The sequence below is a fragment of the Brachyhypopomus gauderio genome, unplaced genomic scaffold (assembly GCF_052324685.1).
Source record: "Brachyhypopomus gauderio isolate BG-103 unplaced genomic scaffold, BGAUD_0.2 sc65, whole genome shotgun sequence".
NCBI lineage: Eukaryota > Metazoa > Chordata > Actinopteri > Gymnotiformes > Hypopomidae > Brachyhypopomus > Brachyhypopomus gauderio.
Genome location: NW_027506886.1, coordinates 204,142 through 228,521, shown reverse-complemented (window position 1 = coordinate 228,521; position 24,380 = coordinate 204,142). Strand labels below are relative to the sequence as shown.

General features: G+C 45.5%; 2 protein-coding genes and 1 long non-coding RNA gene across 4 annotated transcripts in view; 1 reads left to right on the top strand and 2 right to left on the bottom strand.

Moving 5' to 3' along the window:
* The first annotated feature begins 4,544 nt into the window (after positions 1-4,544).
* Positions 4,545-24,380, top strand: part of gck (glucokinase (hexokinase 4)) — a 37,726-nt gene continuing 17,890 nt past the window's right edge. Inside the window, exon 1 of the mRNA XM_076989098.1 lies at positions 4,545-4,667. The gene's annotated coding sequence lies outside the window, so the exon portion shown is untranslated. The remainder of the gene's footprint in view (positions 4,668-24,380) is intronic.
* On the bottom strand, positions 5,269-24,355 carry tbc1d10aa (TBC1 domain family, member 10Aa). Of its 2 annotated transcripts, XM_076989096.1 has the most exons (10): positions 24,217-24,355; positions 23,476-23,704; positions 15,851-15,950; positions 14,368-14,475; positions 13,936-14,042; positions 13,299-13,413; positions 10,594-10,659; positions 8,052-8,241; positions 7,811-7,965; positions 5,269-7,573 (listed from the first exon to the last, which is right to left on the bottom strand). In XM_076989096.1, the coding sequence occupies exons 2-10, from the start codon at positions 23,652-23,654 to the stop codon at positions 6,737-6,739; spliced, it is 1,857 nt and encodes a 618-aa protein (XP_076845211.1). In that variant the 5' UTR covers positions 23,655-23,704; positions 24,217-24,355; the 3' UTR covers positions 5,269-6,736. The 2 variants fall into 2 exon arrangements, with proteins under 2 accessions (XP_076845211.1, XP_076845210.1); XM_076989095.1 differs by having other exon boundaries at positions 23,476-24,298.
* On the bottom strand, positions 16,378-21,911 carry LOC143490387 (uncharacterized). The gene is made up of 2 exons (XR_013124956.1): positions 17,664-21,911; positions 16,378-16,921 (listed from the first exon to the last, which is right to left on the bottom strand). It is a non-coding gene; the product is annotated as an uncharacterized LOC143490387 (long non-coding RNA).

The following is a 24,380-nucleotide window of genomic DNA, read 5'->3' as shown; positions in this document are numbered from 1 at the left end:
CCTGAATCCTGGCTGAGGTCACGTGGTGGGGTGTGTGATGGGATTTCTATTGCTGACTTAAGAAACTAAAAGGGGAAGGGGACTTGCAGAGAAACCCCCAAGGTATCACATAACACTAGTTCTTACTCTGTGTGTGTGTGTGTGTGTGTGTGTGTGTGTGTGTGTGTCGTGTGTGTGTGAGTGTGTGTGTGTGTGTCGTGTGTGTGTGAGTGTGTGTGTGTCGTGTGTGTGTGTGTGTGTGTGTGTGTGTGTTGGGGGGGGGGGGGGGGTCAGGCTGTTTTTGTGGTCTCCACACAGAAGGGAAGGGGTGCTTTATTGATTTACATCAGTAAACCCTTTGCTGCTCTTTGTTCTGTTGATTACAGGCTGTGTGTGTGTATGTGTGTGTGTATGTGTGTGTGTGTGTGTGTGTGTGTATGTGTGTGTGTGTATATGATGAGTGAGTTATATGGTCAGCTGAACACAAAACTAAATCATACAGTGAAACCTGCAATCAGGATCACACACACACACACACATGCAGACACACAAGCTGTAACAATTTGCTGATAACAGTCTAGCAGTGCACCATAGCTGGCATATGTCTGCAATCAGTGGCACAAAATTAATGAAGAACGTAACTACAAAGTGCAATCATGTGTGTGTGGGTGTGTGTGTGTGTGTGTGTGTGTGTATGACTGTGTGAGTTGGGTTGTGTGTGTGTGTGTATGACTGTGAGTTGGGTTGTGTGTGTGTGTGTGTGTGTGTGTGTCAGGATGCACACATATGAGTGTGAGAATGCAGCTGTAATAAATTCTGCTGATCTTCATATGAGACATTTCCCTCTAAGGATGAAGCACACATCTTGATTCACTATTAAACAATAATTCAACATGAGTGCACCTGACCTCTCTGTGTGTGTGTGTGTGTGTGTGTGTGTGTGGGAAAGATGCTACCAGGAAACACCTTCTCCTCATCGTAACCCGTTACCCAAGTGTGTTTACACACACCTGCACAATTACACAATACCAATATAGTCTCCTGCTATAACTAACTCACACAGTCATGCACACACACACACACACACACACACACACACACACGCACGCACGGACGCACGCACGCACGCACACGCACACGCACACACACACACACACGCACAACAACGTTGCACTGCAGCTGAGTCTGTGTGTTTAAGAAGCATCCCATAATCAGACCTTCACCCAACATGGCGCTCGTGGCACACTCACACAAAAACACACACGTGCACAAACAATGGCAGGATACCCCCACCGTCTCCCAGGCAACGCGATTGACAGGGAGGCCTGAATGAAGGCAGCAGGCCAAACCCTCAACAAGCACCGCAAGATCTGAATAGCACATCATTAAACTGCAATTGTCTTTGGTTATTGTCTTCAGTTATGCACACACACACACACACACACACACACACACACACACAGAGCCATCTTACTGCCCACTCTGTATCCGCTCTGTCATCCCTCACAATGCCCCTGGATGACCTTTGACCCCAGTGTGTTTGAGCTCATATCCTGTCCGGTGAGTTATTTAGGTTTGATGTGACTAGGTGGTTATCTTTCCTCAGCCAGCTTCTGTTCACGTGAACGACTATAGTGAGCTTCCAACTGCTTGTACACACACACACACACACACACACACACACACACACAGTACATGGGTGTACAACTTAAACTGATTAAAGGTAGAAAAGGAAAGAAATCATTGAAACACGTCTCTCTGTTGTTTCTCTGTACAGACTTTCACTGTCCTCATACTGCACAGTAAACAAACACAAACAAACACACACAAACACACACACACACATACACACACACAATAATGAACACTTCCTCTGTAGTGGTCTTTTTTCATATTAAATAATAGGACTATAAATCAGGTCATAATGTCCAAGAGTGAGTGTGTGATGAGGAGAACAGACGTGGGAAGCTCAGGATGTTTTTGTTGCAGAGAAGCGTCTGTCTGGGCAAAGTCCCACTAATAACAGAGCAGGCCGACAGACACCTCCTCCAGGTCACGCAAGTCTGTTCTCACGGCTGCCGGGCCCTGAACGCTGTTCTGAACACTGTTCTGAACACTGCCTCTCCTTAGAACAGAGACACACGCGACTCTTTTTACATTTTGCATAATTTTGTATTTTGTGTTTTTGTGTGTGTTTACTTTGCTTATCGCTGCTGTGTTTTGAGAGTGAAGGTATGGTTGCCATGGCGCTGCAGAAGGAGGCTGGCCCCTCCCCCGCAGTCTCCTGAGTTCAGCCACCTATGTGCGGTCAGGACTCACAGTGTCACCTGCACACGCACGACACCACTACACACCAGCCTGATCCCGCAGCTCTCTGGGGCAGATCCGTGACCCTGTGCGGGAGATGTCCTGCTCAGAACCTCCACCAGACTTCTCACACTGTCCTTAACACAAGCCAAAAGACAAAAGAAGACAACATGTATGTCACAGGTCCATTTATAGGTGCCATTAGTGAACAGGCCGTTGGGCAGAAGTTATCGCTCCAACCTAAAAGCCCACCATGGGCTATATGGAGCGAGTGTGTGGGTGTAGAGGAATGACCCCTGTGGGTGAGCCTCTCCTCCGGGTCACGGCCCCGTGGTTCCCCAGCTGATTCTACTTATGCTCTCTGCAGGACTTCGAGTAGCCCAATCAGGTGTGTTTATGCAGGGGGGGGCAACAGTAGACCATCCGTCCCCACCTCTCCAGCCCACAATTCAGTCCTTCCCCCTCAAATTCACACCTCTGTCCCCTAATTGACCCCCCCCCCCCCAACCCCCTCCCCCAAACCCACAGGTTCTACCCGCTGGTGAAATGTACAGAATCAGACCCATAGCCCACACGCTCCAACCTTCTGGCAACGGACTGCAAGGCAGGAACTCTGTGATGTGATGGCGGTGATCACTGGAACCATTAGAAACTCTGGGGCGGTGATCACTGGAACCATTAGAAACTCTGGGGCGGTGATCACTGGAACCATTAGAAACTCTGTCCTTCTCTCCTTCAGGCACTGGGGCCTTCTGGTTACTGGGTAGCCCCACAATCACTGGGCTGCTTGCTGAACCACAGACACGGGTTGAGTGTGAGATCTCTGGGACCTTCTCCAGAAAACTCTGGAGCTATATCAAGACCGAGCTATAATTTTAGTAACATGGTCAAAAACGGAGAAATGTCTAAACGGAAATAAAAATGGGCTGCACCACAAAGATGATGTCACACCCGTCCAGTCATTCGACCACAACAACTTCATGTCAGCCAGCACAGCACCATAAAACTGCAAACTCATATTTTGCAACAGAATATGAAAGGGAGGGCAAAGGAGGGTCACTTATTTTGAAAGAAAAGTGAGACCATTTCTTTTGAATCATCAGACCAGAATTTATTCGTTCATTATTCTTATTCATCGCTGTATAAGCATGAACACAATTAACGAACACGCTAGTTGTGTCTCCTCTTTACACCAGATTATATAATAGCGCTCCAGCACAAGGCTCATAGTGATTAGCAAAGCAGCAGCTTTGATGGAATCAGGAATGATCACTGTAATGGCTTCATAAACATGTGCTGTGGACAGACTTGTGTTTTTTCTGGTCAGACCATTTCGCCTAAAGTCTGTAAATCTCTTCTGTTACCCCTTCTCTCTCTCTCCCTCACACACACACACACACACACACACACACACACACACCTGGCCATACCTGGAGGCTGAGGTGCAAGAACCCCCCCCCCCCCCGACATTCCTGTTCCTTTTACCCCTCAGGCATCCCTCTGAAAAGCTTCCACTGCTTTCTGTGTTTTGTTCTTTACAAAGCTTCTAAAACGACATTTGCAGAAGTTATCAGACATGCTCTCCAAAGGCAGTCCTGGTCCAGAGACTTAGACACTGCGGGTATGGTTCGGTATTCAGCCTCTAAATTAAGCCGCATGATTGCATGAGGCCTGTAATGGTGACACCAGCGGTCATCGATCATCTGTAATGTCTGCACTGTGGTGGCTTGTTGGGGTCACCGTCTCTGTGGCCATACGGCGCTTATGGGAAACCTGCCCGAATGAACGTATAAAAAAAACACGGACATTACTGCGTGTGCTTATAAAAACACGATTTTTCTGGCAGCTTATGCGACGAAGGTTTAAAAATATGAACATAACCCTTCTGGGAATTATGTCGATATTGAGTGGGCTGTTTATATTGGAAGCCGAAAATAAAGTCTGCACTTGAGAAAAATGAGACTAATGTAGGGGGAATGCACCTGGGGACCGTGTAACGTACATGTCCAAACATCACCGGTCTTCTGGGAGAACCGAGTTACAGTTTGACTTCACAAAACACGCAGATCCTAAGCTGCCCATCATGAAGCTCCCTGCTTGCTTTTTTATTTAGTCTAAAAAAATATGTTCGTCATACTGTCATCACTGAAAAATAAATTATCCCACACAGCTTTTTCGAAATGGACAAAAATCCCGTATTTTAGTAACAACCTAAATATATTTTTAGATGAGTCGTATATTCGATCATGTGGTGATTCATTTGGAGATGTTGCCCATCAGACGGAGGGATGATCCCCTCATGGGGGTTTTAACTGAACGTCTTTCGTCCTACTCGTGTTTCCCTGGAAGTCGCTAATCTGTAAATCACGGGCTGTTGAAAGGTAAGAGGAAGAGCTTTTAGCAAATATGCCTTCCAACACATTCTTTTTTTACTTAACAAATTACTTTTATTGACGATTATTAGGTCTTCTAACACATATATTTCTCCATCAGTTAAAACAATTCTGCACACGTTCATATCGGATATTCTCCTTATATATGAACCGGGTCCGCATGGCAGAATGAAAGTAAACGAGAAAAAAAAAAGTTCTGGTTGGCCGCGGGCAGTCTTCAGTACTTTACCTGGTACTGTGGGCAGTCTTCAGTACTTTACCTGGTACTGTGGGCAGTCTTCAGTACTTTACCTGGTACTGTGGGCAGTCTTCAGTACTTTACCTGGTACTGTGGGCAGTCTTCAGTACTTTACCTGGTACTTTGGGCAGTCTTCAGTACTTTACCTCGCACACGCCCCTCCGATATCCCTCAAGTGGGAACGAAAAGCGGTCAGTAATTGTCCGTTTACGAATAAACCTGCGGTTGACCCGCCTGACCCGGTGACCCTTCCGGACAGGTAACGTTACCGTAACGTCTGAACGCCCACAGGACAGGTACTGTGATCATGTTGTTCACACACGACACTTTATTACCACAGTAACACTTCAGTTGGGTTATTTGTTTATTAAGAGGGATGGAGGTGCATGATTGTACAAATCCATAGATTAACTGATTTTAAAGCGGTTTAAGATAAACATGAAAACGAAAATCAAATCCATGTATGCTTTGACGCGTTGAAAATGTTACATTTTAACAGTTAAGGCAATTCTTAATTGTTACTTTAACAATAAAGTGCCCAATAAAATATTCTGAAAAGATACTAGTGTCTCAAAGCTCCAGATAATAACGTGAGAATAAAGTAACAGTTTCCATTAACACCGTGAGCGCCACCGTCTCCACTGATGCGACTCGGCGCCTCACGAGTTTGTAATTGGATGTAAATATCTGCTCAATTTCCAGCCCTCTCAGATTAGTCAGTTTATAGAGGCGGTGAAAAACAAGATGCTCTAATTGTGAGTTAAGGATAAAGCAAGGATATAGCATACGTGAGTGGTAGTAAATGACACAGAAGTGTTTCTCCACAAACACCACGCCCTTCTTGAAGGCTGCAGCATCGTCTCAGCTCCTGCGAGGACGCATTTTTGGACAAAGTCTTCCCTCTAGTGGCGGAAGATGGAACAACATCCAAGAACTCCTCTACTTAAGATTTGTCAAAATTAAACTTTACACTTAAAGTAAACCTGACACCACACATTATCTGCCGCCAGCTGAACTGAGTCAGCTGATAAAGAAGCTTTGCATTAGTGGTCCTTACTATACAGTTACGAGGGAAGACGGCATACAATTCAATTTACATACCAATCTACAAACGTGTTACAAATTACATCATTTTACAAACATCATCAAAGAACAGTAACAAATAAGCCAAATGAAGTCTCTGTAAAGGAGTGCGTATAAAAGTCATCACACCACACTTCCAATCGTCTTTAGAGCAAATGTCAGAGTTCTCTTTATAGCTGTAGCAGACAATACGGCCTTTTATTATCTGTGTGGTTCCTCATGACGGCCTGAGAGAACAGAAACTATATGACCTAAAGCAGGAGTGTTCAGATCAGGCCCACAACCTCAACTTCTACCCTGGATTATACATCTACTGGTAGTTAACCTTAACAGTTAATAAAACTGACAGACCACATTACCATCAGAGCGGACTCAGAGAAGATCTGAGAGGCTGCTGTGAACTGAACACTCCCATCCTAAATCACAATGTTTTCAGGAATGGTCAAAGTCAAATCCTTCTGGCCTAGAAAGTAACAGCTAAACAACCTGCAGTGTTAAATTTTCTCAGTTCACTTACCAGTTTTCTAGATATTAACTACTTTCAGTAGTGAGAAGTTTATCATCGTTATTGTGATATAATGGAAAATGAAACATTACATCTCCCAAATGACCCTAAAAAGCTTTCTTTAATGGTGTGTTGCCCAGGATGAATAGGCCATCTCCTTGGACTGAAGTCCCATCAACACCCTGCTAGAAATAGCTGCTGTCACTCCCACCACTAGGTGGAGATAGTGAGCTACAAATAGGTATCTTCTGAACTGTTGACACTTTCAGTGGATTTACGCAGGATGGTATTTCCAGGGGCAGCACCGGTGTCCACATGGGCACGTGCCGGAGTGGCCGAGTATGTAAGTGCAGGTGCATCCGAAACGTGGGAGGAGTTTTCCGAGACGTTCTGAACAGGAGAGTCCTTGGGGGCGTGTTCACGCTCCGTAACGGGTGCTGTGGGAAGGACAGGTGGGCTGTTCTGCAGGTGTGGACGCCAGTCTTGGTAGTCCTTGCCCAGCGGGGGCGCTGGAGCGTGCTGAGACGGTGGAGGAGGAAGGTCTTTGGAGGGCAGCGCTGCAGCAGGGAAGGGTGGAGGATTCATCTGAGGCTTCTGCTTGACCGCGGGCTTTGGGAAGGCGAGATTGGGCTCTTCAGTGGAAGACTGAGGTTGGTTAGAGGCCTGCTGTAGTGGCTGGGCCCCGTAGTGCGCAGGTGCGGGGTCTGGAAGGGCCTGGCTGGGGGGAGGTGCTGCCTGTGGGGGCCGGGCCGACTGCTCGGTTGGGTTGGCGTGCAGGGCGTACGGGTTCGGGACGTCCAGGGCAGGAGCGACGTTCCTCCTGATGGTCCCCCGCTTTCTGCGGCTGAATTCAGGGTTGAGCTCCGGGGCTGATGGGTAGTGGACCACGATGGTGGGTCTCTGGCGAAGGTCGCTGCGCGTGTGGGGCTCCGCGCTCATGACGGCCCGGGCGCCGTGCATCCTGGGAGCTGCCTTGTAGCTGAGCTCGCCGTGCGTCTTCCTCCAACGCTTGAGCTGTACGCGGTGTTCCCGCTCCACGTCACGCGCAGTGATGGGACACTCCAGCACCTACGGCACAGTGCCATAAGCTTCATTATCCTTCATCATCCTCAACTAGCAGGTCATTGACATTACCAGGTTTAACTAATTCCACTTCAAAACCACTAAAATGCAGTAATTACAGCATCACCACGATTCCTACGGTCAAAATAATAAACATCAGAGAAGTAGTATAATGGTTAGAGCTGGCAATCTCTGGAGACCTGTGTGTGTGTGTGTGTGTGTGTGTGTGTGTGTGTGTGTTACCTGGTGTACAAGGAAGGCCTCTTGCATGAATCTGGGCTCAATGGTTCTGAGCAGCTCCATAGTTTCATACTGACCGGGACAGGCCTTCACTTTCTCCCGAGAACCTAGCATACACCTGAGCAGCACCAACCCCACCCGAAATATGATCTTCACACCTGGGGGGGGTTAGAGAGAATGAGAGGGATGGAGAGAGGGAACGGGGGGGGGGGGGGGGGGGGGGTTGTTTGTTTCTGGGTCTCACCATCGCAGAAGAACATGTCCCACACTCTGAGCACAGAGGCCCAGGGCAGAGTTCTGGAGAAGGCGCACATGAACCACTCGGTCATGTACAGGATGGGCTCAATCTTGTGCTTGTCTAGATGTCGGTACGCTACAGGACACACACGCCTCAGCAGTGCGTTCAGGATCTCCCCGTCCAGCTGAATAGCCTCCTACACACACACACACACACACACACACACAGATGAACACATGTACACCAGACGGCACTGTTGGACAGATTAATAAGAAGGGTGGTGTTTGTTAAGGGGGCTGCTCTGACACACATCCTCTGCTCCATCTATGTACCTGTGTAGAAACTAAACTTCCCTTATGTGTGTTTCTCCGTGCCAGAAAGACATCTGATAATGTGGTTTTAATCATTATTTCAGCTCCAGATTCAAATCTGCAAGTTGGAATGCACCAAAATATTCAAACTATCTGGAAAACTGCAGAAAATCAAAGCAGCAGCATTCCACACATACGCAGCACAGAGCAGCACAGAGCAGCACATACGCAGCACATACGCAGCACATACGCAGCACATACGCAGCACATACGCAGCACATACGCAGCACATACGCAGCACATACGCAGCACATACGCAGCACAGAGCAGCACATACGCAGCACATACGCAGCACAGAGCAGCACATACGCAGCACAGAGCAGCACAGAGCAGCACAGAGCAGCACAGAGCAGCACGGAACAAAGACACGGTTCTCTGCTTTAAGGCTGTAAGGAAGTGGTAGCCAGGTGCAGAAGCTTTAGCTGTCCTAAACGTTTTCTCTGGACGCAGAACTGAAAGGCTCTTCAGCAGAGCGGCTCTACCCGCACACACCTTTCCTCCCCCAGGCCAGATCAACACACTGATTTTGTCGTCAACAGTGAAGGGAGCATTATAAAAGTGATTTTGAAAGGTCACCTCGCTCCTTTGGTAGATGTAATGATGGATACATGACCTGAATGAGCTAGTAAAGTATGCTAGTACAAAGGTGTTAAAAGGATTAAATATTAGTGCGTAAGATTTCAGAAGGGTCGTCTTGTTTGTATTAATAGTGAGGTTCGGGTTGGTCTTGAATAGGACGTTTGAAGATGACTTGGAAATGCTTTTCTTTATAAATAAATAAAGTAATTTAGTATTGTTTCTATAAACACTACTCTCGCGTGTGTAACGTCTGGCATTTGGGTGTATAAAATTGCATTAGCGGCCGATTCTTGTGGAATATAATTTACTTTGACGAATGACTTGTCAATCAAGATCTCTTCCCGTCCCCAAGAGTAGGGGTTTTTGGCAGGAAGTACAGTCCTTTAGTAAAAAGCGTAACCAGGGGAACCGTTCCATACTGCTCCAACTGTTTTAATGAGTTACAAGCCTGTGCGAGTGTAGTGTTGTGTAGGCTTGTGTGCTCACCACGGCGACTCTCACATATGGAGCACATACGGACCTCTCCCTCCACACAGCGTTCATGTGTTTATCACAGATCTAACTTAGTTGTGCAACGGTAAAGCTACTTGTTTACAGCAGTACTATGGTGATGGGATCAATATTTGGAGGCGCTGCAGGAGTATTTAGGAGTATTTCCGCTCCTATTAAGTGTTTTACTAGCAGGACCTTTAGTCGGACATGTACTGTGCAAATCAGAGTGCATTAAATAATCTCTCCGTTTGATTTTGTTTTGTACACTACTTCCATTAAGGAATCCCACTTCATTTGGTGATATCCTTGCCATTATATTTTTATGAGCTACGTAATCAAATGACCCTCCCACTCTGCGTAGCTCTCCACAGATAACAGGGATGTCACATGCACTCAGACGCTCGGGTCTGTTAGCCAGACCTGCTTAACCAGATGGACAACAGACAGGTACCTAGCTAACAGATTTAATGTAATAATGACTAATAAGTAGCGATTGCACAGATGACATCACTCTAAATATGTTCTTAAAATATGATCTGTTGTATACTCCGAATTAACCAGAGAACTGGTTAGCCTCTAAACATGGCTCATACTCGGCCTTTCATCTCACGGTCAGACAGGTTGAGCCAAGCTGATCCGTTCTGATCAACGCCCTGCTCCATAGTCACTGGGGTGGTTCCGTTTCACACCAAGGTGGTGGGCTCCACGCCCACACAGCAGAAATAAAATTACAAACACTTCCTTTAATGTCATTTTAGGTGCAAAGGTAACTGGAATATAAATTTTTTTGCAGAAATATGTATTTTTCACAGATTTAAAAAAAGTGAACCTCATGTCAGATCCCTAAACAACCAAGGACAGAGTAAGCAGAACAAATACATATTAGAGTCACTTCAAAATTGAACTGAACACATTAAACAGTTTATAGGGGAGCTGATTGCCCATTAACATCACCACACTTTGATGTGGGTCTTCCAGCCACCAGAGCATAACCAGCTCTCTGACAGAAGCCATGATGCATTTCCCTTCCTGAGTGTCAGAGCTCAGCTGCAAATCAAAAGCCTCTTCAGACTTCCAGTGGATGTTACGACGGCCATTAGACTCACCAGGCCTGCGCTGTAGTAACCAGGGAGGTATTTCTCACAAATCTGAACCAGGCCCCAGAAGGCATCCTGCACGCACACACACGCACACAGACACACACACAGGGTGAGAAACGTGATTATGTACATTTGTAGGAAAACCCCGCCAGATATAAAACCTTACCAGAGGCCTATAGGAACTAAAAGAGGTTTTTCCTCTGAAATCAAATCTGAATATCAAACACTGATGTTCATCACTGGTCTTTATGAATCTGAACCCATGTCAAATACAGGCTCATGAGGACATATACTATACAGCACTAAGCAAATGTTGTGCATTCAAACCAACCAGCTTATGAAATGCAGGTGATTAGCTGATAAAACTGACACCAATGTACAAATTCCAGAAATAACTTTAAAAATGTTTTGAAATGTTGAGAGCTGTAATGTAACAGTGATCTCCAGCCCTGCTGCCGTGTGTGTGTCACCTTGCAGGGTGTAGCACATCTTAATCCACACCTGCTCTAATTACAGTCTTCAGAAACCTTCAAATACCTGGATCAGGTGTGATAGGCTGGAGCTGCAGGGCAAAGGTATTATAAGGTGGCACTAGAGCAAGAGAACTGCTGATGTGGGGCTGTTTGGGTGGTGTAGGGGTGTGGTGTAGGGGTGGTGGTGTAGGGGTGTGGTTGTATGGGTGGTGGTGTAGGGGTGTGGTTGTATGGGTGTGGTGTAGCAGTGGTAGGGGTGAGGTGGTTGGGGTGTAAGGGTATGGTGTAGGGGTAGGGGTGTGGTGTAGGGGTGTGGTGTAGGGTGTAGGTGTGTGGTGTAAGGTGTAGGGTATAAGGGTGTAGGTGTGGAGAGTGTAGGTGTGTGGTGTAAGGTGTAGGGTATAGGGGTGTAGGTGTGGAGAGTGTAGGTGTGTGGTGTAAGGTGTAGGGTATAGGGGTGTAGGTGTGGAGAGTGTAGGTGTGTGGTGTAAGGTGTAGGGTATAGGGGTGTAAGGTGTAGGGCTTGGGGTTTAGGTGTGGAGGGTGTAGGTGTGTGGTGTAGGGGTGTGGTGTAGGGTGTAGGGGTATGGGGATGTGGTGTAGGGTGTAGGGGTGTGGTGTAGGGTGTAGGGGTGTGGTGTAGGGTGTAGGGGTAGGTGTAGGGTGTAGGTGTGTGGTGTAGGGTGTAGGTGTGTGGTGTAGGTGTGTGGTGTAGGGGTGTGGTGTAGGGGTGTGGTGTAGGGTGTAGGGGTAGGGTGTAGGGGTAGGGTGTAGGGGTAGGGTGTAGGGGTAGGTGTGTGGTGTAGGGTGTAGGTGTGTGGTGTAGGGTATAGGGGTGTGTGGGGCTGTGGTGTAGATGTGTGGTGTAGGGTGTAGGTGTGTGGTGTAGGGTGTAGGTGTGTGGTGTAGGGTGTAGGGGTGTGGTGTAGGGTGTAGGTGTGTGGTGTAGGTGTGTGGTGTATGGTGTAGGGGTAGGTGTGTGGTGTAGGGTGTAGGTGTGTGGTGTAGGGTGTAGGTGTGGTGTAGGGTGTAGGTGTGGTGTAGGTGTAGGTGTGTGGTGTAGGGTGTAGGTGTAGGTGTGTGGTGTAGGGTGTAGGGGTAGGTGTGTGGTGTAGGGTGTAGGTGTGTGGTGTAGGGGTGTGGTGTAGGGTGTAGGGGTGTGGTGTAGGTGTGTGGTGTAGGTGTGTGGTGTAGGGTATAGGGGTGTGTGGGGCTGTGGTATAGATGTGTGGTGTAGGGTATAGGGGTGTAGGTGTGGAGGGTGTAGAGTGTAGGGGTATGGGGCTGTGGTGTAGGGTGTAGGGGTGTGGTGTAGGGTGTAGGGGTATGGGGCTGTGGTGTAGGGTGTAGGGGTGTGTGGGGCTGTGGTATAGATGTGTGGTGTAGGGTATAGGGGTGTAGGTGTGGAGGGTGTAGAGTGTAGGGGTATGGGGCTGTGGTGTAGGGTGTAGGGGTGTGGTGTAGGGGTATGGGGCTGTGGTGTAGGGTGTAGGGGTGTGGTGTAGGGTGTAGGGGTGTGTGGGGCTGTGGTATAGATGTGTGGTGTAGGGTATAGGGGTGTAGGTGTGGAGGGTGTAGAGTGTAGGGGTATGGGGCTGTGGTGTAGGGTGTAGGGGTGTGGTGTAGGGTGTAGGGGTGTGGTGCTGTGGTGTAGGGGTGTGTGGGGCTGTGGTATAGATGTGTGGTGTAGGGTATAGGGGTGTAGGTGTGGAGGGTGTAGAGTGTAGGGGTATGGGGCTGTGGTGTAGGGTGTAGGGGTGTGTGGGGCTGTGGTGTAGATGTGTGGTGTAGGGTATAGGGGTGTAGGTGTGGAGGGTGTAGAGTGTAGGGGTATGGGGCTGTGGTGTAGGGTGTAGGGGTGTGGTGTAGGTGTGTGGGGCTGTGGTGTAGATGTGTGGTGTAGGGTGTAGGTGTGTGGTGTAGGGTGTAGGGTGTAGGGGTGTGGTGTAGGGTGTAGGGGTGTGGTGTAGGGTGTAGGGGTGTGGTGTAGGGTGTAGGTGTGTGGTGTAGGTGTGTGGTGTAGGGTGTAGGGGTGTGTGGGGCTGTGGTGTAGATGTGTGGTGTAGGGTGTAGGTGTGTGGTGTAGGGTGTAGGGGTGTGGTGTAGGGTGTAGGGGTGTGGTGTAGGGTGTAGGGGTAGGTGTGTGGTGTAGGGTGTAGGTGTGTGGTGTAGGTGTGTGGTGTAGGGTGTAGGGGTGTGTGGGGCTGTGGTGTAGATGTGTGATGTGGTAAGACTGACCTCAGCAGGCATGTGCATGAGCAGCACTGCAGCGATGGGAGCCTGAGCCTGGCAGTAGCCCTCGTCTGGTCTGTACAGGGTGTAGGCCTTCAGCACCCGGAACAGGTCCTGCTGCCTGTACACACACACACACACACACACACACACACACACACACACACCACACCACAATTACACATACAGACATACATTTACAGACACACGCTACATTGCCTGTACGTACTGAAGTATTACAGGAATCAATTTCAGGAGTTCTAAGAACTGCTGAATTAAATCACACACACACACACACACACACACACACACACACACACAGACACACCCACACACCCACCCACACACCCACCCACACACCCACCCACCCACCCACACACACACACCACCACAATTACACATACAGACATACATTTACAGACACACGCTACATTGCCTGTACGTACTGAAGTATTACAGGAATCAATTTCAGGAGTTCTAAGAACTGCTGAATTAGATCACACACACACACACACACACACACACACACACACACCCACACACACACCCACACACACACACACCCACACACACACCCACACACACACCCACACACACACCCACACACACACCCACACACACACCCACACACACACACACTGACCCGTGTCCTTGTCGAGACACAAACATTTCATGGAAGGGGAACTGTCTGTGTAAATCTCTCTCGATCACATCCATCCACTTAGGGTCTCCCTCCATGTTGTCCAACTCCTGGAAGCATCATCACACAGCAGTGCAATACTGAGTAACCAGAGGCAGCACACACACTGTGCACATGCACATACACACACTGTGCACATGCACATGCACACACTGTGCACATGCACATGCACACACTGTGCACATGCACATGCACACACTGTGCACATGCACATACACACACACACAGTCACATTTTTTAGCCTAAAGACCAACAGGTAGATTGCACAACAGTGTGACCATTACAACTCACCCATGAATTAAAAATACTGACTGAAATGTTTGTGAATACAAGCGTATGTGTGTGTGTGTGTGTGTGTGTTTTTGTGAGCCAGACCTTGAACTTTTCACTATTGCGCTCCCGTTTCACCTTCCCCCCGGACAGGTAGAGCCAGGCCCTGCCCCTCAGTGAAGGCGGGATTCCTTTCTGACATCGCAGTCTGACCTGCACGTGAGAGGAAGGGTTTAGCATCACACGTGCAGTAGTCACACCTGCTCACACAGACCTCACACTCATACACAGCACTGACGCACGGCCCCAGTGTGTTCGTGTACTGCGCTACAATGACCCGAGCTCCCTCATCCCCTCGCCTACAACAGATTAGAGGCCTAACGAAAACCGTTGTGAAATACATCAATGCTGGACACACACATCATGCACCGATGTCTCATCTCCAGGGACAGTTCAAGGGATCTAATGGCCACCACATTCAGCGAGTGGATGCAAATCAGATTAGAAAGTGTCACGTCTGTCCACGTCAGTCAGACTGCTCCATCAGACACTCAAGATCAGGTGTAAATGTGGTGTGTTACATGCTCACACCGGAGTCACATGCAGACACAAACACTGCATCAAAACACACAAGGTCACATCGTCATGCCCGTACTTGAAATGCAACAGCACAGAAACTAGTGTTCCAAATAAAAAATGTAATTAAAACAAGTGATGGCTCTGACTTTAAAAATGGGATAACATTTATCAGTAATCTAATAAACCCAAAACACTTCTTTTTAAATATATTTAAGTGCACTGTAATCAACAGAAACATGACTGGCTTTTCTGGATGTAAAAGTGTGGTTTTAAGCTTCAGTTTTCAGTTAAGTGTTCTTGTACTTGACATTAAATATAGATTCAAAAACATCCGCACAGACACATGTACGCACATACATGTACATAGAAACATGCAGACATAGTGGGACAGCTCAGGAAAGCCTAAGGTGGAAGCTTACTGTTATTACCTGTGGCTTCCCCACTCCCAGTGGAAGCTTTAGACAGCTTAAAGGAAAAATGGTAAAGAGTTTCAAAACACACACACACACACACAACCCTAAGATGGGCGTGTTCAGACAGACCTCAACTAAAGAGTCAATGAAACATCATTTGGAAGTTCCTTGTAATTACAGGGCATAAGCCTGCTTTTGAAAGATAACACAAAAGGAAAGAGAGGAAGACAGACAGACAGACAGAGTGTCAAACTGAGAGGAATTTGAAGTGACTCTTCATCAAAGGTACAGGGCAGAGCTCCAGTTCAGCTTTGTTCAGAGAGGGCCTCATGAAGACCAGCGAGTACAAACAGGGATGTTCTGTATCACTGGCGGCTGGGTGTCCAGCCCAGTGGTCATTGGGTCACAGTGTACAATGAGCCCATGATGAAATCCTGAGCAGCTTTGACCTTCCCCACCAGCACGACAGACTAGCCCACCAAACACCAACGGACACGCGTTTGACCGACACCTCACAGAGAGAGCCATCCTGCACTAGGAATATTTATTAATTCCTTACACACAAAAACTTAACATCTATTTGGGTACAGTCTCACCTTATTGAATCGCTTGTTGATCCATTTGTCCCAGTGACTCAGCATGTCCAACCATTTAACCTCCCTCTGCCTCAACACCTCGGGGGGAACATCCTGAGCCCTGAGAGAGGGAGAGAGAGAGAGAAAGAGAGAGAGAGAGAGAAGGGGGGAATTTTTATAATTTAAAAAAGGGATTAAAAACGACAATTGATTAAATCAATTGGAGTTTTGAAAACACGCCTCCAGTGTTGCATGCGGGGCAGAACTGTGTGTTAATCCCATACACATAGACAAACACACAGCAATGAAACACTAGCACTCACTCACTCACGCTGAACCACATTCAATAACCTACACCTCACTCAGAGCCAAACACTATATAAGGAAAAAAATGTAATCCAGGAAAACAAACTTAAAACACTACTGAACCTTAAACAGGGTTCTTGCAGGTTTCAGTGAGTTAAATTTAAGACTTTTTTAAGACCTTTTAAGACCATTCTCAGTGAAATTTAAGGCCAACACAACATATTACCACAACAATCCAATGATCCCAGAAACTCTTAAAACATTTTATTTTGATTAATTTAGTTACAGGATTACATTAATTCAATATTAAAACAGATAATCAAAATAGTAACATTCTCAACCCAAGCAACCTTACCAACACAACACTAGCATATCTACATACAACCTCACCCTACATATCTCTGAGTTCTTCCTTTTCAGTACCAATCTCAGCATTTGACTTGGAAATGAGCTGAGCCATCTTGGATCCAGCCTTGCCCTCAGCTTCTTCTGCAAGAGAATCTGCCACTCTAGCAAGACAAGTGGATACGTCTTCCAAGCTTTTCTTCCTTTTCTTAAGGTCCTCTAAAGACTGCTCAGTCAGCTCTCTTTTCTGGCTCTGGGATTCCTTTTCTTTCCTGATTCATTCCTGATCCAGAAAGAGTCAGTATTTTGACCGTGCTGCACCCACAGATGCTAAGAGTTCCTTGGTGATGGGAACCTGTGACACCTCCATGCATTGTGACAGTCACATATGAGTCTGTGTGTGACAATTGTGTCCTCTTGCATGTTTTCTGCCTCCACCTCCTTGATGGAAAATAAGAAATAAAAAGATAGACGTACACCATCAAATTAAATAATTATACACACATTATACATTTAACAACATGTAGACTCAGCCTATCTTCAAGTATGTCTAAGGCATGGTTTGACCAAAATCCTCACACCCTGCAGCTGATAAAATTTATTAAATGTTACATTTTGGTTAAATTACTGAAATAAATGAAATTATAAAATTAACTAATTAAATAAAGGCTCAGAATTTTCGTTCCCCAGGCCATCCGTATCTTAAAACACACAAAACTTTTTTAACCCCCTACCTTCTTTTCTATTTATTATCCCGATGAAACAACTTACTTTGTCTAGCCATGCTGAATATGAATTTGAATGTTAACATTGAAAACGTTGGGACACACTACCCGTTTTTACCCTATGTATATATGCCCACTAAAAGGCAATACATCAGTACAATGTAAATAAAACCATGTGCAATCCATGAAACAGAGCATGGGACAGTGGAACATGTTTCAAAACATGACATAACCCATCTACAGGGCATAGTTTTTTTTTTTTTACATTTTACATGATTTAATACAGTAAATATATTTTTATTTCCTCTAGCTGGGATTTAGCATGCATTGAAACATTTCTCTAACTCAATGCCATGGACAGTACATGGTTCTGAGATGTTTTTGTATTGTAGCCTAATTGTATAAAATGGTTAACACATTGAAAAGAAGACTGTGGAGCATAAGTAAGGATCACTTACTTTGATACGTTTTGGTAGATCCTGCGCTGTTTCATGGCCCATGAAATGAGAGCCCATGTACCTCGATTGCACATATCCATTGCTCCAGAACCGAACATGAAGATCCAGCTGTTTGGATTTTGTGGTTGAATTAAAGCTTTCATCGAACATTAACACATACGGCCCGGTAAGAGCGTATCAACTCTCTCTTGATGAAGTCTGCCAAGCCAAATCTAGCTATATATGCGATTTGTTTAGTCCACACGAAAACTTTTTCGCGATATTCGAACCAGGGAACATTGCCGTCACTCTATCCTAATGTAGCCCGAATATCATTAGCCGAAGCACTAGTGATACTGCGGTGGAGTCCGGCGGGACCCGGTGTTCTGTTGGATTTTCCTACTTTGTCGAATTTTCGCCTTGGTATGAATTTTCGATGGGTAGGAAAAATCGACAGAACACCGGCACTGACGATAGCGAAGACGGCGGGGATGAGGCACAAAATTGCGTGAAGGCTTTTCGTGACAAGGGCCGTTTCCTGCCTGCGGTTATTATGGGTTTTGTAGTTTAATTAATTAACACGTACCAACACCTGTAGCCCCGCACAAACACAGACAACACAGAACTGACTTCCGGACGTTTCGATTAAACTACACTTTTCTAAAATTAACTAAGGTAAAATTTTAAGACCTGACTAAATTAAATTTAAGACCTTGGATGAAAATCTGGCTGTTTTTTAAGTCTTTTAAGGCCTTAAATTTAAAGTTTTTAATTTCAGACATTTTAAGACTATTTAAGACCCCGCGGGAACCCTGTTAAATCACAACATCAACAGGACACACGATCTAATCATTAAACGTAAGCACGAAGGGAAACTAAATATGGAGGACGTTAGCCCAACTTTGAAGTGGAAAGTGTAGACCCTGTTGAACAAGCGGTGTAGACGGTGATGTGATGGACCACTCAACCATGTTTTACGAGCTGAACAGCTCGTGACACCACATATAAAAGTGAACCTTTGCTTCTTCTCTTATGCAACAAGCCCTCCTCTGAGACGATGCCTAAAATCAACCTGTAGGCACTGAATAAACAAATGCACAGTGTGGGCCACTTCTCTGATGAGCACCAAGTTCAGATCACATGACCCAGCGTCGTAAGATTTACTTCTTGAAATGTAGGTTTCAATCTGACATCACTGTGTGAGCAGTGGAGCTACACTGGGCTGTAGACAGAGTCTACACTGGACTGTAGACAGAGTCTACACTGGACTGTAGACAGAGTCTACACTGGACTGTTACTTGTTTCGCTTAAACATTATTGGTAGTAGATTATTTATTTAAATATTTAAATGCTACCATTTCCATTTCTTCTTTTTACATATACTTTATTCTGCTTTATACTGAAAAAGCCACAGCCATATACGTTTGAAAAATCATAAACATACAAGGAAGGTTTGTTTCAGGATTCCCACTCAAATGTCAAATTACTAGACTTTAACTTTTCCCAGTTTCTCTGACAAAAAAGCTGAATTTCCATGGCCTATAATAGGGCATATTTGTTAAAAGGCCACGAAAAATTAAGAAACCATGACAACCACTCACAATACAATACGGAAATGTGAAAATATAAGATTTTCACAAATGACAAATATGAAGACGTTACAACCAAAATGTTCCTGATCAAAGAGGATAAAGAGAGACATTTCATGACCATGGAGACAGAACTCTGCTATTTAGCCTTAAACACATCATGTCAAATCAAATTATTTGTTAGCTGTTTATCCAAATTCCAAAAATGTATACAGGAAAGGGCAGCAGAGCTTTAAACTGGATTATCTGGTACTGCAGACATATTTCAGACTGACGGCCTTCTGAGCTCCAATCCCATCTACTGGTGGGTGTTAAGAAACATGACGTCTGCATAGCTGTGTGTGAGTGTTCCTATCCTCACATCTTCCGTTCAGTTTTCAAGTGAATTTCGCCAGAGTGTCGCCTATAACTCCCACAGTTCAGCCTACAGTTCCCAGAATTCAGCAGCTCTGAAGTGAAGTGGCCTCTCCAGTACAATGTGCCCTTCCCTACACACGTCAAATAGTTTAGAAGGAGACCAGCTAAGCAGAACAAGTTTCAACAAACTCACAAAAAGCAAGATGAATTCAAGCTATTTCTGTTTCTCATGCAGCCTTATAACAAGACACTAGAAGACCAGATACGGCAGTGAGGTATTTTCACCTTGAGTTTGAAGGACCTTTTAATGAGATGACAACATCATTACTACTGTAATAGCTAAAGGTTAGTAGCCAGCCTCCATTTTTCTGTAATTATGGGATGGACAAGGGCATGGTAAGCATTTTAGTCTCAGAATAAAAGCAGCTGAATCTGTTTAGGGAGGCAACTCCGCCCAGAGCCACAGAGAGAGTCAGCACAAAACTCAACTTTCAAGAAAAGGGCGTCTTCATTATATAACAGCGGTTTACAACTACGCAAATCTTAATCCATTACACAACTCGGGCTCGGGTCAGATCATCAGGGTCACCGCTTTACCAAGACTTTATGTCATAATAAACTTTATCATCGCGTCATTATTAAGTCAAGATAAGGTGTTTTATCTAACCAAGGTGTTGATCATCACCTGTATGTTGAATGACTATAACATCATTAATCAGCATATGTTAGAAACGTTGATTTATCAGAAAGGCCTTGTGCTGCAGGACTCCTAGTGCTTATGCCTGTGCCTTTCAGTAGTGCTCTGTGTTTTTACCCTGGGGTGAATCTCTCAACCCAGCAGTTTCAGTGGAACATGCAAACCCCTGAAGCACTGCTATACCTGATAAACTTGTACCAACACAACACGCTGCAGTGGTGGTATGGCCCATCTCTGTGTATACATCCTAACTTCCCCTTTAAAACACAGACAGTAAAAACGTTTCACATTTCCTCATTCTATAACAAGCTACAGTAAGACAGTTAAAATCAAAACTTTAGATAAAAGTGCTTAACAATGCTGACTGGATGGTACATGCAAGAGCCAAATATCTGATACTGTCCCAACAACAGGGTTATAAGCACAAACTGGCCCAGTGAATATTATTATAATAAAAACAACCTTTAGTCCACGAAATAAAACAGCTTCACCTTCACTGAAAATATGATATCAACCAGATGTTTCATATGAAAGTCACAGTTCCCTTTAAAAACTACCCTTTTTACGAAGACGTACTTGAAGTAAACAAAAATAACGAACATGGAAACAATTGTGTAGAAAGGTTGGGGCTGTTCAGAACAGACTGCTCTGTTCAGCAGTGGGGCAGGGTTGGTATAACCTCTGGGCACCGGGCCTCTCATAAACCAGAGGAAACAGGAAGCCTACTGTCCACTCAGCACAGTGTGACTTGTCCACAAAGCCCAGGTTAGTGGATCTAGGCCAGAACTCTGGGTGCTTTCAAAATGCAAGTCCAGAATCCAGTGTTAGGGAGCACAGGTTGTATTAATCACTCATTCCTCCTTTTCCAGATCTATACACCTGCACAGTTCCAATCCAGATTTACATTTAGGCTCATAGCATTCAGACTTCACCCATATCCAGAGGAACATAGAGAACTATGATGCTGCAAAACCCATAATTAACCTAGTACAACACTACAATACTAGACTTACACACATTTGATGAGTTATAAATGCAATCAAACTACAGACAGAGGCTCTTTTATAGTATTTTAAAGTATTCTGAAGATGCTGAACTTTCAGACCATTGTTACATACGGCCGATAGGTCAACAGTGTCAGATCTGAAGGTCATCTTTTTTATATTTACAATGGAATTTTTTTTGTTCAGGGTAATTTGAAAGATTTGACTGTATTTATTTGTCTAACACCAACACTTGGTTTTAAGTGTTGCAGGTGGTGTAGAAATTACTTCCTAGATTTCCACGGGACACAGTTTTGAGTAACAGAAGTAACAACCACCAGCAAAGATAGTTCAGCGATGTCAGGCCCTAAAGTTAGTTTGGAGAATTTATATTATTTAGGTGTTTAAATAAACTGAACGAAAAATTGTTATTCACATATTAGACTGACAGCTTGCAACGTATAGTGCCTCCAGTTAGCCGTGTTTCTACACCAAGGTCGTTCAACCTCTTGGTTACAGCCTCCTTAGGTACAGGATCAGTTTCCCTGACTGTGACATTTTAACATCACAATCAATCATGCCAAAGTGTGGGAATAAAGTCAATCTATGTCAATACGTATTTTAGCATAGCAACCAAAATATGGTGCCAATGAAGGCTGAATGCTGACTTACAGGAAAAAAAAAAAAACAAGCAAAGGCATGCAGCAACACCTCATTACTCCCAACGTTCAGCACAGTGTGGACCACTGAAATCAGTCCAATGAACGCATCACACCATTGTGCAATCTTAAACTCCTGTGCCAGGAAGACATAAAATTACAGATTTTTAGAACTCTAAAACAACACATTTGACAAATGCTGCAAAATCAATCTAAGTAGTCCAAACACGTAAAAAACAGCGTTTTTGAGGTGTGGTGTTGGCATATTCAGTACAGTACAGACCCTGCTGTGACAGCTCAGTCCGTTACACTGGGCTCAAACGTAGTTTATTCGCCCAAGTAGCGGAGGCTTGGTTCAAATCAGAGGAAACTGGTTTTACCAGACAAACAAGATAACAGAACAGTATTTTTTCTTTTCCAGCTAGATGCAAAGCATCTACAGCCAATCATACGTGGATGCACAGTGATCTTGGCATCTAGGAAATGCCTGTAGTTATAAGTGAAAGTTTGATAATCCCATTAATACATATCGAATTTATATTAGTAAATATCAAATATCAATATATCACATTTCCAAAACATTCCCAGCATCAACAGTGACGACTACTTGCTCACTCTGCATATTCAAGCTATGCACCACTCACTCACAACCCACTTTATTGGAAACGCTCATTTATAAGACCTGTCCACCTGCAGTAAGAGACTGCATACCATCAGCGTGCATGCATCATTTGTGTTTGTTGATCCCATGATCATTGGTTAGTTTCTGACCACAGGGTGCATGTTGGCTGGATATGTTTTCAGGGCAGACCATTCTCAGCTCAGCAGTGACTATCACACATATAAACACTCCAGCAGGTCTTGTAGTCATGAACCAGCCAGTGAGGAACGTGGCTGGCAAAATGTACACAGCGACAGAGGGACTACAGTTCTACAGCAGTATCACACACACACACACACACACAAAATGCACCTATAGCCTATATGGTCAACAAGTGCAGCAGCAGAAGAAGCATATCTAATAAAGTCACGCATGTCCAATCGTGATATTCAGTATAAAACTCTGTATGAGATGTAAAACTCTGCAGAAGTTTAGACTGAAGTAGACTGCAGTTAGGACCTTTTGAGCTGTGTGTATCGCGGTGGCAAACACTTGCAGTATCTGGCTCACAAAAAGGGAAGATTATAGAAGATTACTCCTAGTTAGTCCCCTGGGTTCTTCAGCGCTTATCTCTCGCCGCATGGCTGCGTTTTGTAAGCAAATGTTCTTTCCACTCAGGAGCTGCACACACATTATCATACAAACACAAAAGTAAACACACCAAGACGAGCATTGAGTAGATCAGTGTGTTGAGTGGTAATGAAACACACTAAGTGTGATGAGGTGATGGGCCACAGGACACAGGTGGCCCATCCGGTTGGGTCACACACGTTTGAGACACTCCTCATCTGTAAATACGAGTAAGACAACCATCTCATCACCTAAACATGCAACACTGTGGAGGTTTTATCGTCAATGTTAAGTGGGATCTCTCTCGGGTCACTCACGATTCGGCTGAATACTTCTGGGCGCCTCCGATGAACCCGTACTTGTCCGTCTGCCTGGAGCTGGGGAAGCCGTTGATCTCCGAGTCCGAGCCGAGCGAGCTCTCCTCGTCGAACTGACTCCCGACGGTCCGGAGACTCACGGTGTCGTCCGGACGGCCCCCGTTCTCAAAGCCGGCCATGACCACACCGACCTCAGGCCAACATTACACCCCGACCAGCCCAAAAACAACTACATCAGGCGGATAATAAAATTCACGAGTCAGGCGTGTTTGAACGTAGATACTAGATCAGTCTGTCGTCAGTAAAGTGGCGAGAAACTTCAGCCAGCGAGTCTGGCTAACTTTTATTAGCCGCGTTAGCTAGCATACCGACGTGTCGCTGTGTGAAACGATAAAATGTTTAAAACGAGCTAACGTTAGGGTGGGAAAGCTTTACGTCTCAAATGAGAATATCAAAATACGTATATTATCGGCTTGACGAAAAAAATAAGGCGGTTAGTCGGTGAGTGTCTTGACGGTCTGAGTCGTCTGAGGTAAATTAGCTTTAGCCTGCCAGCTACGTTCATTCAACTGGTCGGGACACGAACGGCTCTCCCGACCCGAGGAAAACAACTCCACTAAAAGCGACGCACGACGGGCGAGCCACTGCTGCTAATGTCATCGCGGTCTGTATCCGTACGCGTTAAAAAATAACGTCTCGAGTAATGCGGTTTAAAGGGAGGAAAACATCGTAAACGCATACCGTTACTAGAATAACGCCGAAATGTCACTTTCGAAGTTTTGCCAACACTTTCCCAGTGAGTGGCGGCTCTGCGCATGCGCGTGTCACCTCTTCTTCCGGCACATGAGATCGAGATGGGTGTGTGGGGACGTTTGCTTGGACATCGCGCTGGCAAAAGACTTGAT

Bases quoted from the DNA above. Each gene is read 5' to 3' on its own strand.
- tbc1d10aa (XM_076989096.1), bottom strand. From the start codon at position 23,654: ATGGCCGGCTTTGAGAACGGGGGCCGTCCGGACGACACCGTGAGTCTC. The intron at 14,043-14,367 runs GTCTGGCTCACA...TGATGCTTCCAG, and splicing joins GCAATAGTGAAAAGTTCAAG to GAGTTGGACAACATGGAGGG. The intron at 7,574-7,810 runs GTAACACACACA...ACTGTGCCGTAG, and splicing joins AGGCCTTCCTTGTACACCAG to GTGCTGGAGTGTCCCATCAC.